This window comes from Octodon degus, unplaced genomic scaffold (genome assembly GCF_000260255.1).
Source record: "Octodon degus isolate 3935 unplaced genomic scaffold, OctDeg1.0 scaffold00013, whole genome shotgun sequence".
In the NCBI taxonomy this organism is placed as follows: Eukaryota; Metazoa; Chordata; class Mammalia; order Rodentia; family Octodontidae; genus Octodon; species Octodon degus.
In genome coordinates, this window is record NW_004524589.1 from 108,656 (window position 1) to 123,426 (window position 14,771).

At 41.6% G+C, this 14,771-nt stretch overlaps 1 protein-coding gene across 1 annotated transcript in view; it reads right to left on the reverse strand.

The window, feature by feature from the left end:
* Positions 1–494: 494 nt before the first annotated feature.
* Dnajc3 (DnaJ heat shock protein family (Hsp40) member C3) overlaps positions 495–14,771 on the reverse strand; it is a 60,939-nt gene continuing 46,662 nt past the window's right edge. The window contains exons 10-12 of the mRNA XM_004626246.3: positions 6,327–6,459; positions 5,358–5,506; positions 495–4,204 (exon numbers count right to left, since the gene is read on the reverse strand). Of these exons, the coding sequence (XP_004626303.1) occupies positions 4,044–4,204; positions 5,358–5,506; positions 6,327–6,459 (443 nt within the window). The 3' untranslated portion in view covers positions 495–4,043. The remainder of the gene's footprint in view (positions 4,205–5,357; positions 5,507–6,326; positions 6,460–14,771) is intronic.

Below are 14,771 nucleotides of genomic sequence, written 5' to 3' on the forward strand. Positions count from 1 at the left end.
TAGGTTTACAAGTTTAGAAAATGATTAAGAACGTTAGAAAAGTTTTTAAAGGTGTGGGGTTTATAAAGCCTTAAAATATAAATAAATATTAAAATATAATGCTACTTCACTGATTTTCACTTACCACAGGGGTGTCTGGAATGTAACCGCCATGATAAGGAGGGACCACTGTACTTTTATTGCTACAAATTTGAGACAGGCTGTTAGCATCATCCCTCTTCTCTTGGACAACAGAAATGAACAAGTAAGGCAAAGGCAAAGTCTTCACACAAAGCCAGTGAGTTCAGCTTTAGTACTTAAATCGAAGAACTGCCCGGCCCTAAACCCTGCTGTCCTAGCATCTGCAGGACTCGATGGCAGCTCCCCAGTTCTGTGCTCTAACCTTCCCCACTAACTTCCGTAAAAGGAGGGCACCCTTGTTACCTTGGTTACTGATTCTGTGTGAAGCAAAGAAAGACACAGAATACTCAAAGACTAAACATGAATCAAAATACTGATATGACCATAAATATTTTTATTAAATGTGAAAATACACGGGCATTAAAAAATAGTACCCATATTTGTAGACATGTCTGAGACCTAATTCAAATTTTAGATTCCTTTATTACAACACTAAATTGAGATGGACTAAGTCTTTTCTCATTCAAAACAAACCTCAGGGTAAGAGGAATAATTCAACTTCTCAACCATCTTCGGTTTTCACCTCCTCTCTGCTCTGCTTTCTTCTGCAGGTAAATGTTTCATCCACAGATGAATGTACACGAAGCCACGCAGTGGCTAATTTTATGCTTAAATCATTCAACAGAGATCTGAAAAAATTATTCCCACCTCTTCATAACATTTAAAATTACAGAATCCTGCCATTAACAGAAAAGGAATGATCTGACCCACAGTGAAGATATTAGTTGATAAATTAGCATTTGTCTTCTTCCTTTATAAACATGGAAAAGTCAACCATATTCAGTAAGGTTGCGTTCATCTGCCTAGGTTACCCTGATGTGTATGCATGGAACATTTTACAAGGCCCAGCCCCACTTCCATGTGTCTGTCGGCTCCAAGAGGCCTGACTGAAGAGCCATTTTTTTAACTTCTACCTCTTACAAACTTTCTTCATGGTAAACACCCAAGTACAACCTCATGCCTTTAAACCTGAAAGTTTTCACTTCCTGCCAGAAACAAAAAATGGGCCCCATTTTAAATTGTGACCCTGTTGGCCTTCTTAAAACATGGTTATATCATTTTTTTTAAAATCATGTGTAGGTTTTAGATCCTACTATCAGAACTCCAATTTGTTTTCATACTGATACACTAAAAACATTTTAAATTAACGCATTAGTTCCAACTGCTACTTAATTGTTATTTTCCAGTTTTTATCTATTTATTCATAGTAAGAAAGCACAAGCTTTTAGAACGGAGGATTGAATTAGGACCTTCTGTATAAGGCTTAAAACTGACATGTTTTCCCAGCTCTTGGGAGGCTGTAAACAGGAGGATCACTGAGTCCAATCTAGTAGTGAGACCCTGAACACCCTATAGACCCTTCCCTAAAATACAAAACAACCAACTGATGTGTTTAACACTTCCTGCCCTGGCAACACCTGTGACACTCGCCACCCCAGACACCCCCACCCCCACAGTGCTTAGGAACGGAGTGGAACACAGCTAAGGCTAGGCCAACTCTCCTGCTCTAATTTTTCTCAGAAGAGCCACAAAGGTTACCTTCACCTGCAATCCCCAAAGTGGACTGGCATGTGAAAGGTAGACTAAAAAAAAAAAAAAACAACAACAACGTAAAATGCTTTCCTGGTAATGTATTTTTACATTGCATATGTCAGGTAGGTGGGGGGAATGATGGTTCTATCCCTTCACACATTCATAGTTTTTCTCAGTACTGTTTAAGGGAAGCACAGAGGAACCATCCTCCCTTGTGGTGGGCAGCAGCAGACTACCAGTGGCCCTCCAGGCTGGAACTTAAGACCACTACTCATTCATCAGCACAGCAATGGCCAGAGACGTCCTTCCTCTCCGTGCTGTTGGCACTTGGCACCAAAGCAACTTCTTCTCACTGAAACAGGCCTGTGTACATGAAGCCACGCAGTGGCTCTCTGCACATTTTCATAAATCCACAGTAATTTTGTTACAAGTGAAAAAATACCAATGCAAAAACTGCCTGGGCAGCAAGTTGGGAACCGCCAAGGCCTAGGAGCCCTCCCCTATGGCCTGGCCCTCACCAGCCCAGACCCTTCTCTGCTCCTCCCTAAGGTAAGGGTGAGTATCCAGTTTGCTTTGTTCTCATATATAGAAATTTACTTTTAAATGCATGTAGAGGCCATTACTGTATTTCAAAGAGGTTCACAGGGACATGTGCAGAAAGAACCAGATTCTGAATATACATTGCTAACATACTTAGTGAGGTAATGAGATACTAACATTGAAGAACGAAGATGAATTTACTTGCAATTTGAGCCACTAAAACAAACTGCAAGCTCAGCCACTAGTTTTCAAAATGCACTGTTAAGTTTATTGGTAAGAAAGATTCCTACATAGAAGCAAAAAGCACTTAAGTGCTTTGCTGAATTATACGATTGTGTCCATCAGTTAAAATTTTTTTCTGCAAATATTTAAGGGTATAGCTACAGAAGAAAACAATATATGCTTGGCTTCTGTAGCCTTTCATGGGCAGTATGCCTCGGTGAATTGAAATCTTTGATTTCATAAAACCAATACATTAGATCTTTTAATGCTTAAAATGTTTCAAAAAGCTTCAACGCAAAAATAAAAACCTTTCTAGAATAAAGGTAATAGTTTTATCCAAAGTAATTATCATAGATTTTAAATGCAGCATCAGTAGTTCCATAAGTACTCAAAAACTTGATTTAATAACACTTTTTTTAGGGCAGAATCATCCAAGATGCAAAGACTGAACAGTGCGTTTTCTAGAGAGTTACTTCTTCACAAGAAACAGAAAGGTATCTCGGAGGAAATGACACACAGCCAGAGCTGCCCGGTGCTCAAGTCTGTCCTTCCTCTTGGGCGGGAACCCGCCTCTCAGCCTCCAGGCTGGCTGAGGGCGGCTCTGCCCTGTGCACTAGGGACAGCTCCCAGGGGAAGCTGCTACAGCCCAGGGAAGAGCCACAGAGAAGCTGCCCTACTGTACTGCCTGAATGCAAGGATCTCAGCACTGTGTGTCTCTGTTCACTGAGCAACTTGAAATTTCTAACCCAGTTTTGTTACGGGACATCCTATACAACACAACTCAGAACTTGGGTTGCTTAAAAAGTACTTCAAACTGAACTTCAGCAATATTACTTAAATAATACCACAGCTATACTATCTGAACCTGTTTTACTTATTACTTTTAGTTAACTTCTTCTGTTCATTGAGTAGTAAACAAAAGGGCCCATAGTTTTGCAAGAGAATTTGTTAAGCTGGTATTCTTCTCTAGGTACCAACCACCCCCCAGAATTTGCTTAGCATTGCTCCTCGGCCTACACCTGGACATGGTAACTGGCACCGGTAGCAAGTTTCCTAAAACAAGGACTCTGCCCCTCCTCACTGACAGTCACGCTGATGCTGGTGCAGAGGCTTGTGTGGTAAAGGCGGTGCAATAACTTAACACTTACAAGTGGCCAGGCACACCCAAACCGAAGCCCAGTTGTCCCTAAGAAAGTACATATTCTCCTGAAGAATACTGTGACACAGCCTGTTCTTGTAAAGACGACAGCTCCTCCATGCAGGCATTACGCCAGGCTGGGAAGAAGAACCTCTGCGCAGGTGCATCCTTGAGCACTTCCCCAGGCGCGTCGCTTCCAGGCACCTCCAGACACTGATGAAATGTGCGTGGGCTGCTCTGCCAGCAGGACTACCCCTCACCTCCCTGCTGTCGCAAAGCCATTAAACTTGGTCTAAAGTGGACTTTTCCCATTAAAACAACTCTTTGGTCATGGACAAAGATTTGAAATTTGTTTTCATTGAGATCCCAGTACAAGGTTTTGTTTTTAATCTTTAAAAAATTAAGGAAGAAGAGCAGAAAAACAGTTGGTTTAATTGAAGTGGAATTTAAATCTAAATGGTCCTCCTGAACTGAAAGGATTGAACCCTTGCCATGAGTTCCAGCTTCTGTGAAAAGGGTTGCCACCTCCTCCTCCTTGCTGGCTTTCCGCATCCAGAGGATCTTCTCCATCATCAAACTTCTTCCTCATTTCTAGAAAAGAAGTGAGCACAGTAAGATGCAGGCGTTAACTAAGGAGGCCTGCAGTGACTGCTGCGGAGACCAGGGAAAATTGTACCTGATGAAGGACCCATGCATGTCACACTTGAGTGCCCAAAGGCACTAAGTCTGCCAGGGAACAGCAGCTCATCAGCACCTGGCCCCTCGTACATGATGAGCTCTGGAGAGCCTCACCGCTCATCAAAACAGCATTAAGTGTCCTCAGAGAGGAGGCTCACCATCCTCTCCCAGGGCTGGAGTTCCGCCAGCGGATCTCGGCACTGAGCAGAGAACGCAGCAGGGATGCTGTGGGGAGGGAGACAGGCCGGCACCTGCTACTGCTGGAGGGCACACCCGCTGTACTTAGCGCGCTGCTTCCCTGTCGCCGTTGCTCGCTTAGAAAGCACTTAGAACAAATGATTGTTAACTTCAACCCCACAGGACAAATGGGTGCTCAAAAAAGATTTACCAAAGGGAGAAAACTTGATTCCCTCTTTGTTGTATCTGTTAGGATCACACCAGGGATTTTGCTCCCACTGACACAGGCCACAAAAATCCGAAGTACCAGCTTATCACTGAACTTCACCCAGAGACGGCAGAACTTAGTCTTTCTCAGAACACAGACCAACCAGTATACCAAGTGACCGCCTGTGAACACATCCAGGGGAACCCAACAGCCCTGGCTCCCTGATCCCACCCCGTCTCTGCGGAACCCCCCCAGCATGCTGGTTTCCTTGCCATGGTCCCAGGACTTTGGTACGGAGAACTCATCATTGATCTGTGAGTCAGCCAAGAGCCTGAGCCTGTGTTAAACTCAGTGTTGTGTTCTCATGTCACAGGCACAAGCCCGGGGGCCTACACAAGTTGTAACCTCTTCAGGTGGACACGAGTCATGGGGCCTTCTGACTTCACATCGGATTTTGCCTTCATTGCACCATGTATCTGCAAGTCCTCAGTCAGAGCAGACAAAGCTGGGGCTGTGCAGCTGCAGGCCGAGGAGGGGTAGGCACGGCCCTCACAGTCCGCAGTGGCACCACCCGCTGCCCTCTGCACAGGGCTGTCTCCCAGACAGACCACGGGTAGGAAAGCTAGTAAGTCACGGTCTGCTATTGCAAGAGAAGAGAAAAATGCTAAAGCTAAATAATACCTGGATCTGAGAGGACTTCTTTAGCAGCTGCTATGTCAATGAATTTTTTCTCAGCTTTCTTCTTTTCTTCTTCATTCTGAAAGTTATCTGGGTGCCACTGCAGCGCTAACTTTCGGTATGCTTTAATAATTTCTTGCTTTTTGGCATTTCTGAAGAGTAAAATTTAGCATTAATTAAGCATCCAAAGTACTGCCATGAAAATCAGAAGAATTAAGTTAAGATCTCACTGCAAGGGCCAGAGAGGTGGTTCTGTAGAATAAGCGTTTCCCTGGCAAGAGCAAGGGTCTGAGCTCAGTCCCTGGTTCCGAAAAAAAAAAAAAAAAACGATCTCACTGCAAACAGCAACCCAGTTTTCCTAATAGTTCTGATAAATGTGATAGATTTCTAGAAAATCATTAAAGTCAACCAGGCTTCCATAGACATTTGAGCGCTAAGTATCTTAGCGTGAATAAAGTACTGACCTTTACAACTTTGCTTTTCTGAATTGTAATCTACTATGATTTAGTTCTTTCTTCACATTAAGACTTTCTGAACACTTTTTGTCTTCTTTACTTTGGGATCAGTTTACTGAAGAACAGGTTCAGATTTCTGGATTGAAAGTTGATAGCTTACTTGGTCAGGGAATATGGGTCTTACAATAAAAGCACAACTTTTATTTTTAGGCAGAGGGGAAGATTTTTCTTTTCCTCTTCCCTTCTCCCCTGTCCACCATTCCTACCAAAAGAAAGATCACTGCTGCTTCTTAACCATCCCTAAGAATCCAGGACTGATTCAGGCCACAAACTGTTACAGAATCAGTGGTCTCTATCACAGAAATTTGCCTATAACATTTCCAAAAAGCTTTATGGTGCTGTAAGATGGTTAAAATAACATGACTATAATTACAAACATAAAATGAATCAAAGAGAAAGATAAATGATTAGCTTTAAAACTTAACTAAATACAGCAATGTAAACTTTAATAATTCACCTTTTTACTCCTAAGATTTTATAATAATCCCGTTTCTGTGACTGCTTCAGTAGTCTCTGTGCTTTCTCTAGACCTTCTCGAATCTGCTGATCATTTTCATTGTGTTCCTGAGCAGCTTCATAATCCTGAATAGCTGTCAAAATATGTTTAAAATAATGTATGAGGGAGATTTATAGTTCACTGTTTTTACTTATCCTGTAAAATTAGTAACTACTGCACAGTCACCATCCTCAACTGCTTCACCACTTCTTCCTTACTGCTAAAAGCTGAAATGATATCACCTTTATAATTTTGTTCAAAAACTTGCAAAAGACAGGAAGATTCCAGTTAGTCGTTAGGTGGCCTATGGTTCCCATCCAGCAAAATGCACTGCTTTCCGTTTAGCTGCTCACCCTCTCATATGATCTCCCCGTAGTACATCCCAGTTACTTTAATATCAGTGCTTCCTACAGAGCAATTTTACCACCATGGGGACTGAGTGCTGTTACACAGTAAAGGAAGACTTGGGCAAAGAAAACCTGCATGGCCAGCAAGCACAGGCGGTATGGAAGCTGCAGAGGCCAGGCAGGGAGCAGGAGCATGCTGGCAGTCAGGGCGGCTGTCACGGGCTTACATCTGCAATGTCACCCACACCGCATCTGTTCAGAGGTGGCACTTTTAGGAGGGGACTGAATCGTGGGGGTAGGAGAGCCAGGTCACGGGGAGTGTAATTCTGGGGGGCGTATCTCCTCCCCCACTGCTCTCTCTTGTCCGTGTCTCTCTCTCTTTTTCATGTGTGTGTGCGTGTGCGTGTGTGCGCACGCGCACGCGTGCTGTGTTCTGTCTCTGTGGATATCTGACATTTTGTCCTAGCAGTGGGAAAATTAATACAATGATTGAGTTAACCACAGACCTTAAGACAGACTATAGCAAACATGACTTTTTTAAGTATCAACCCAAATAGGAAAACACATAGTCCTGATAGTTTGATGACTCTCCACAATACATCTTCACAAGTATTTTAAATATTTAGAAAGTATAAGGCATCTAGATATCTACTGCTGTACAGAAAAGCATCAACAGCACCCGAGACTCATCTGTAGAAAACCCTACCCTGGCTAATGTCTGGAAATCTATTTCATGAATGTTCCCAACATTTCTTCTCAAGAATGACTCATGATACCTCAACTGTTTGTATGAACAATTTGTTTTCTACCAAATATCCTTCAGGAGTTTACAATTTTGATCTGGACTAGGCAGAAGATGTCTTCCATCTAGGCTCTAATAAAAGCCCTGATTTTTGGATATTTAGTGAGCTTCCTTGGTATAGAAATGCCTCTTGCGCTGTGGAATTAATCTTATCCTGTGTGACCTCACAGGGAAAAGAAAAAGAACAGGAAGAAATTGGGAACCTAGCAAATGAAACTGAATATTAAAATAAATAATACAGTTAAAAATGACAACCATGTAAAACCTGTTTGCAGAAACCCATGAACACTTCAGATTAAGTCTAAGAAAAACTCTGAGATGAAACATGCTTCTCTATACTAAAAGGGCACACTAGGTGCCCAAGTACACTGATTGAGAATAGTCAGCACTAAGACAAGTCTTAGCATAATTCAGACTTAAAACCTAAAGGCTCATTGGGCAGCCAGGCAAAAATTACTAAAAACCTGGGTTTTCCAAAGCAACACTCAGTCCCAGAAAATAACAGAATAACTGCAAGATATACAGAAAGTGTGAGCAGTGAGCTTTCACTTGCCATCACACCATCCTTCAAACAAAGGCACCAACAGTTTTGAATGTAGAGAAAGTGAAGTAAACCTTCCCAAGACCACCTCAAGGAAACCAGGATGAATTTGCCAAGGGATGGCTGGAGAAACCAAGACAAAGGAGGCCTTCCCACACCGAAGCCAAGGCACATGGAACTAGGACTTCCAGGAACCAAGGAGTTCAGAGTGCCAGGACTGTAAAGCAGTGGGAAGAAGAGAAAAACAGCCACTGGTAAGTCCAATGATATCAGAGAGGCAAATCCGCTGTGAAGGAATTTTCTTAAGTAGTAGTAAAGGAACAGGGACAAAGAATGTGCTGAAGTGTTCCTCATAGTTGGAAACTAATAGGTGTTACCCAAAGAAAGAAGGCTAATAAAGCAATACAAATAACCAAGAACAAAAACACAGGCCTTCCTAAATATCAGAATAATATAGGTCCAATAGCAAAAAAAAGTTAAAAAAAAAAAAAAAAGAACACCAGAACACAGATCCAATAGCTGCCTTATGCATAAATGTGCTTAACTTCTATTTAAAAGAATGGCATACTGGAACACAGAGCAAACTCAACTCTATACATGAGACACAGCTGAAACAAAGCAATTCAAAGAGTGGAAAATAAAAGTTTGATCAAAGTCTTGTGAAGTAAATGCAAGGGAAGTCAGATTTGTGATCTAAAGAGCAGGTAACTGAGTTAAAGACCTATCACAGTGATGCATCCGTATCCACGTTCGCAGAAGTTCACAGGAGTACAACTCCTAATAGTTAAATTTTATCAGTGCGCTGTAGGCCCATCACAGGCGACGGAGCAAAGCAAATGTACTTACACTTCACTGAGTACTACCGTGCCATAAGGAAGGATAAACGAGTCATCTGCCGGAAAATCAATGCACCCTGAATCCCTAACACAAAGAGAAATAAATCAGACGCACTGCTTGCATACTGAATGATTTCTCTTATATGAGAAACCTAAAATATAAATAAAGAACAAAAAAAGACAGGTAATAGGAAATAGGGGGAGAGAGCGCGCTGGCACAGGGGAAGGGCCCAAGAGACGGGGAGGAAGAGGCCAGGCAGGAGCGCAAAGGAAGGAGGCGGCGCTGCGCGCACAGGGCAGTTCCACAGGAGCCGCAGCCGCTGCGCAGCGCACGCGTGCACTGATGAAAGCAAAAACTGAAAACGACACACAGCAAGTCAATAACATTAAAGGCTGGAAAGCACACTGAAGACATCTATCAATTATTTGTACATCGAGTTAACATTTCTGAGGTAAGAACTGTGCAAGCACTGAGGGACTTAGGCACACTAAGGAGAATTTTACTTCTTTGTTCACAATAGTTCTACTGAAGCAAAACAATATTGGAAAGAAAGATTACAGCACAAGACACAGCTGATGGATACGGCACATTTCAGCCCAGAACAAGACAGCTGTTCAATCAAAAACACTGAAATAAATTCTTAAAATCTATAGTATTCTTTGATTGTGATGTTATGATAATAAAAATAATAAACCAGAAGCAAAAAGATCTTTCATATAAGAAAGACAGCCAGGGCTGGGGAGATAGCTCAGCAGTCTAAATACCCTCTAGCAAGCTCAAGGACCCAGGCTCCGTATCTGTGGTACCAGCTGCCACACCAGCCCCAGAGTCCTGAGTGTGCCGTGCTGGCCCTGAAATGGCATGATGGCGCATGCCTGTAATCCCAGCACTCAGAGGAGACTGAGGCAGGAGGATTGCTATGGAGGAAGTAGTCCAAGACCTGCCCGGATGACACTGCAAGACCCTGGCTCAAAAAACAAAACTTCAAACAGGATTAATATAAAAGCATAAATTTAAAAATCCAGAAAGGAATGAAAAGTCAACCTTTCAGAACCTATACAACACAAATGTTGCTGAGAGGACAATTCAGGGCCTTGAGATTCAATAAAAATGGGAGGAAAATGAATTAATCATGATTCAAAGTTGGAAAACACAAATTAAAGTGAAATGCTGTGGGCCAGCCAGATAAAACACCTAAAGAGCAATCCTCCCACCTCAGCCTCCCACATGAGTGGCTACTTCTGACTCCACACGATCAGCTGCTTTATATCTTGTTGCAAGTGGAATGACATGGTCCCTCCCTTCCTAGCTCTGCCCCTCCATCTTTCATCATTTCCATGATTAAAATATAACTTAAAGGCACCTTCAACAACTGCTAGCCACAGGGAACAAAAGTTCTTAACCTGGGAGAAGACAATGAAACAGCGAGTAATACCTAAACTACTGACTCCTAATTGCTGTACTGAATTAAAGTTAACATATGTGATAAGCAAAGTTATAGCATATCAGCCCAAAAGCTGACTGGATTCCCAGGATTCCTTTTAGTGTCTACATCTGAAATAAAGGACGTTAATTACCATTCACCACAGGAAAAAATCTGACAACACAGAAGCTTCTCCTGTTTGATCAGGCGTTCATGTTTTAAAAGCTAATTTACACTAAATTAGTACATAAACCTGCCATGGATGTATTATAATTTATGCATAGCTATAACTACAACCATCAAGTAAAATAAACACGTTAGTGAAATGTGGCCATCTGCAAACTGACCGAGACTTGATGTCTAGTTGGTGTGATTTTCAAGTCCGGTATGAACTGCAGCACACAACTCGGTCCTGCAGTTACATATTTGTCATGTTTTAGTCTACTACATGGTTTTCATTTCCAGCTGCCCACAATCAGAACTCCAACTACATGGGCGGCCTGATACACCACTGGGTCAGGTATCTCACTAGCACATGACTCTCTATAAACACTATTATTTCATTCATCTAACAAGTCACACCAAAGACCAGAAATATTCTGTATATCCTAAGATTTGAGTGCTGCAATACTTAAAGATAAAACTTTTCCAGATCAGTGTGCCAATCCGTAATACTCCCCAAGACATCCTATATCTGCCTTGCCAGCTTTAGTCTGAGGATGTGAAGACATGCATCAGAGGTGAGGCCTGCCACCCTCAGAGCTCAGTCTTCATTCTCTGCCCAGAGCCGCAGGGCACCAGCTTAGCAGCTGAACCCCTCTCCTTTCCTCCTCCCTGAGCCCCATGCTCAAATTAGTGCTTCATGGTGCGGTAATACTGCCTTGGCTCATACACACTTCTGTTTGCAAACAATTCTACTGACAAACAAAAGTGTGCAAGAACATTTTGCTTCCACTGGCAAACCCCATATCAAGTAACAAATATGACTGCTGCCATCTTCTCCGTACACACCCATCCACCTTGCCCAGAGTCATAAATTCATAAACAGAGGTATCACAGTACTTACAAGGGAAATCCAGGCATTTTTCAGGCTTAGTCTCATTACATGTAAATTTTACACTTAATAAGGTTTATGAAAGTATTGGTGTCAGATTATTTTTAAACAAATATTATTTCTCAGAAGTGCCTACCTGGCTCTTTTTTGCTGTTTATGCAAGGTACAGGGAGGTGCTACATAAACTATATTCTTCAGGTATTTGAAAAATACTAACGAATGCACCTGACATGCTTCAGGTCAAAATGTTGTTTATCACAAGTCATAGAGCAGTATCTCCCACTTTACTTTGTAAAGTACCAGCAAATCATATCAAGCATTAAACTCTGTCCACAGTTCTATCCCAACCTGGCACAGTGGCACCTGCCTGTAACACCAACTACTTGGGGAGCTAACGGAGGATCTTGGGTTGGAGCCCAGCCTGAACAACTCAGCAAGAGCCTGTCTCAAAATAAGTCATAAAATTGGGTGGAGATATAGCTGGGTATTGGATCACTTGCCTAGCATACATGTGAGCCTGAGGCATCAAGCACCAGTACTGCCCCCCAAAAAAACAGGTTTAGCCTAATAATTCAAGGTTGATTAACTTTAGAAATGCCAATAAAATTGACCACATTAAGTAGACTGACACCTGAGTCATCTATATTTTTAGTCAACATTTTCATAAAGTTTCAGTATCCACTTGCTCCTCTCAAAAGCTCCTAAAAGGGGCCTCACTGAGATCTAGAGTTCTGCTTCATTTCCGGTGTGCTCAAAGGCACCTGAACATGTCTTTTAACTCAGTAGAACCCCAATATATTTCTACCATAAGCCTAAAATTAATAAATCTCCATGTTGCATTACACATAAATCTATACCTATTGATTCCTTATTCATTATATGCCTAGCATTTTAAATTGCTGGTTGTTTTTCCATTTTTGAGACAGATTCTTGCTGTATAGTGTTCCAGGCTGGCCTTGAACTCACAGTGATCCTCCTGCCTCAGCCTCCTGAGTACTGAAATTACAGGTATGCACTGCAACCCCCGGGAAAATTACTGGATTTTAAAAAATAAAACCAATAAAAAAGAATACAAACAAAAAGTATATGGAAACCCTTCACATTTTAACTCAGGCTTTTTAACTTTACTAAGTTTACTGGCACATTTTAAGTATATATACTGACCACATTCACCATGAGGACTTTGCAGCTGTACGTGACTGAGCTCAGCTCTCTTTTTCCCTATTCCCATAACCTCTGTTCAACACCTCTTCCCCTCCTTATTTACAAAAGCTTTGTTTCCTTGTTTTCCTTCTATTTTTTGTACAAGCTTTATTTATAAATTTAGTCAACATATATAATTGAATATTCCTTCTATTCTCATTATTTTTGTTTTCTCTTCCTTCCTTTCCACCTCCCCTCTCCATGGTTATCCTTCCCATTTGAGAATTTTCTTCCTATTTCATAATATCTAGGATACATCCTGGTCCTTATTTACATTCTCAGTTTCTCACTGGAGAAACAATGCAGATTTGCACATGTGTGCTCGATTTATTTCATTGAAGAGCATGGTCTCGAGGTACATTCATGGAGCTAGAAATAGCCCAAGTTTATCCTTCTTTGTGGCTGAGGATGTAGCTATTATAAACTCTGCCGCTAAAAGCATGAGATGCATGCATCACTGTGGTGTGATGTTCCCAGCTCTTTTGGGAAGACACCAAGAACGCCACCACCTGGGTTGAATGGAAACTCCAGCTTCAGCTCTGTGAGGACTCTGCACAGCGCTTCCCACAGTGGTCACACCACTCTGCACGCCCAGCAACTGAGGAGGAGTTCCTTTGTCCCACACAGCCCTGCCAGAACTTGCTACTGGTTGATTTCTTGATAATTCTCAGCCTTTCTGGAGATGAAATCTCAACAGTGTTTTAATTTGCATCCCTTGAATGACCAGTGATGTTAAACATTTTTTCATGTATTTATTTGTTGTTTCTACTTCTTTACGTGAGAAGTATCCATTTATTTCAGATGCCCATTTTTGGATTGGGTCTTTAAATATAGGATTCTGATTTTTTTTTTTTTTTAGTTCTTATTGGAATAGATAGTGTTTATCTCAATCTGATTAAGCCATCTACAACAAGCCAACAGCCAACAGCATAATAAATGTTCCAAACTTAAAATCTTTCACTCTAAAATCAGGAACAAGACAAGCATGTCCAGTATCACCATGCCATTCCAATACAGTTGTGGAAACATTAGCCAGAGCAGTTAAACAAGAGAAAGAAATAAAAGGATAGGAAAGCAAAGGGCCAGCAAGATAACTCAGCAGACTAAGCACCTGCTTAGGCAAGCACAGGAACTGGAGTTTGATCCCCAGTACCATATGCCACACCAGCTCCACCTCCGAGCACACTGAGCCTGCCACCAAGATCTGGCATGGTGGACACGCCTGTGATCCTAGCACTGGGGAGGCTGAAAACAGGAGGATCACTGCATGAGTCTGAGCTGCACAGTGAAACACTGTACCAATTACATTTAAAAAAAAAAAAAGGATAGGAAAGGAAGAAGTAAAATCATCATTACTTGCAGGTAATATGATACTCTACATAAAAGACCCCAAAAACTTCACTACAAGGCTTCTATATTTCATAGCCTAATTCAGTTGCATAGCTGATACAAAGTCAGCAGCCAAATGTCAACAGCATTACTGTATACAAATAACAAACTCATTGACCAAGAAATTAGGAAAACCATACCTTTCATAATAGCACCAAAACCTGAAATACTCAAGAATCAATCTAACAAAGGAAGGAAAAGGAAAAGATGGGGCCAGAGAGATGGCTCAGTGCAATAAGCACTTCCCTGGCAAGTGCAAGGGCCTGAGTTCAATACCCGGTTCCACCAAAAAAAAAAAAAAAAGACAGAAAATGGAAGATATCCTGTAGTCTTGGTGAGGAAGAATCAAAATAATGAAAATGACCATACTCCCAAAATTATACAATTTTAATGTAGTCACAATTAAAATACCATTGGCATACTTCACAGATCCAGAGAAAACATTCCTAAAATTCATCTGGAACCAGAAGAGACCTAAGACAGCAAAAACAATTCTGAACAACAAAGGCAAGGCAGGAGACATCATACTCCACTATTTGAAATTATACTATAAAGCAGACCTGAGGATCAGTGGAACAGATGAGAAGACACAGGAACAATTCCAAGCACACTCAGCCACCTTATCTTTGACTAAGGGGCCAAACACGTTTACTGGAAGAAACAGCCTCTAATGGTTCTGACAAAGCTGGCTTTCCACATGCCCAAGATTAGAACTAGATCTGTATTTTCACCATGTACCAAACTAAAATCAAAATGTATCAGAGATCTAAATATTAAAAAAGAAGCACTAAAACTGCTGCAAGAATAGAA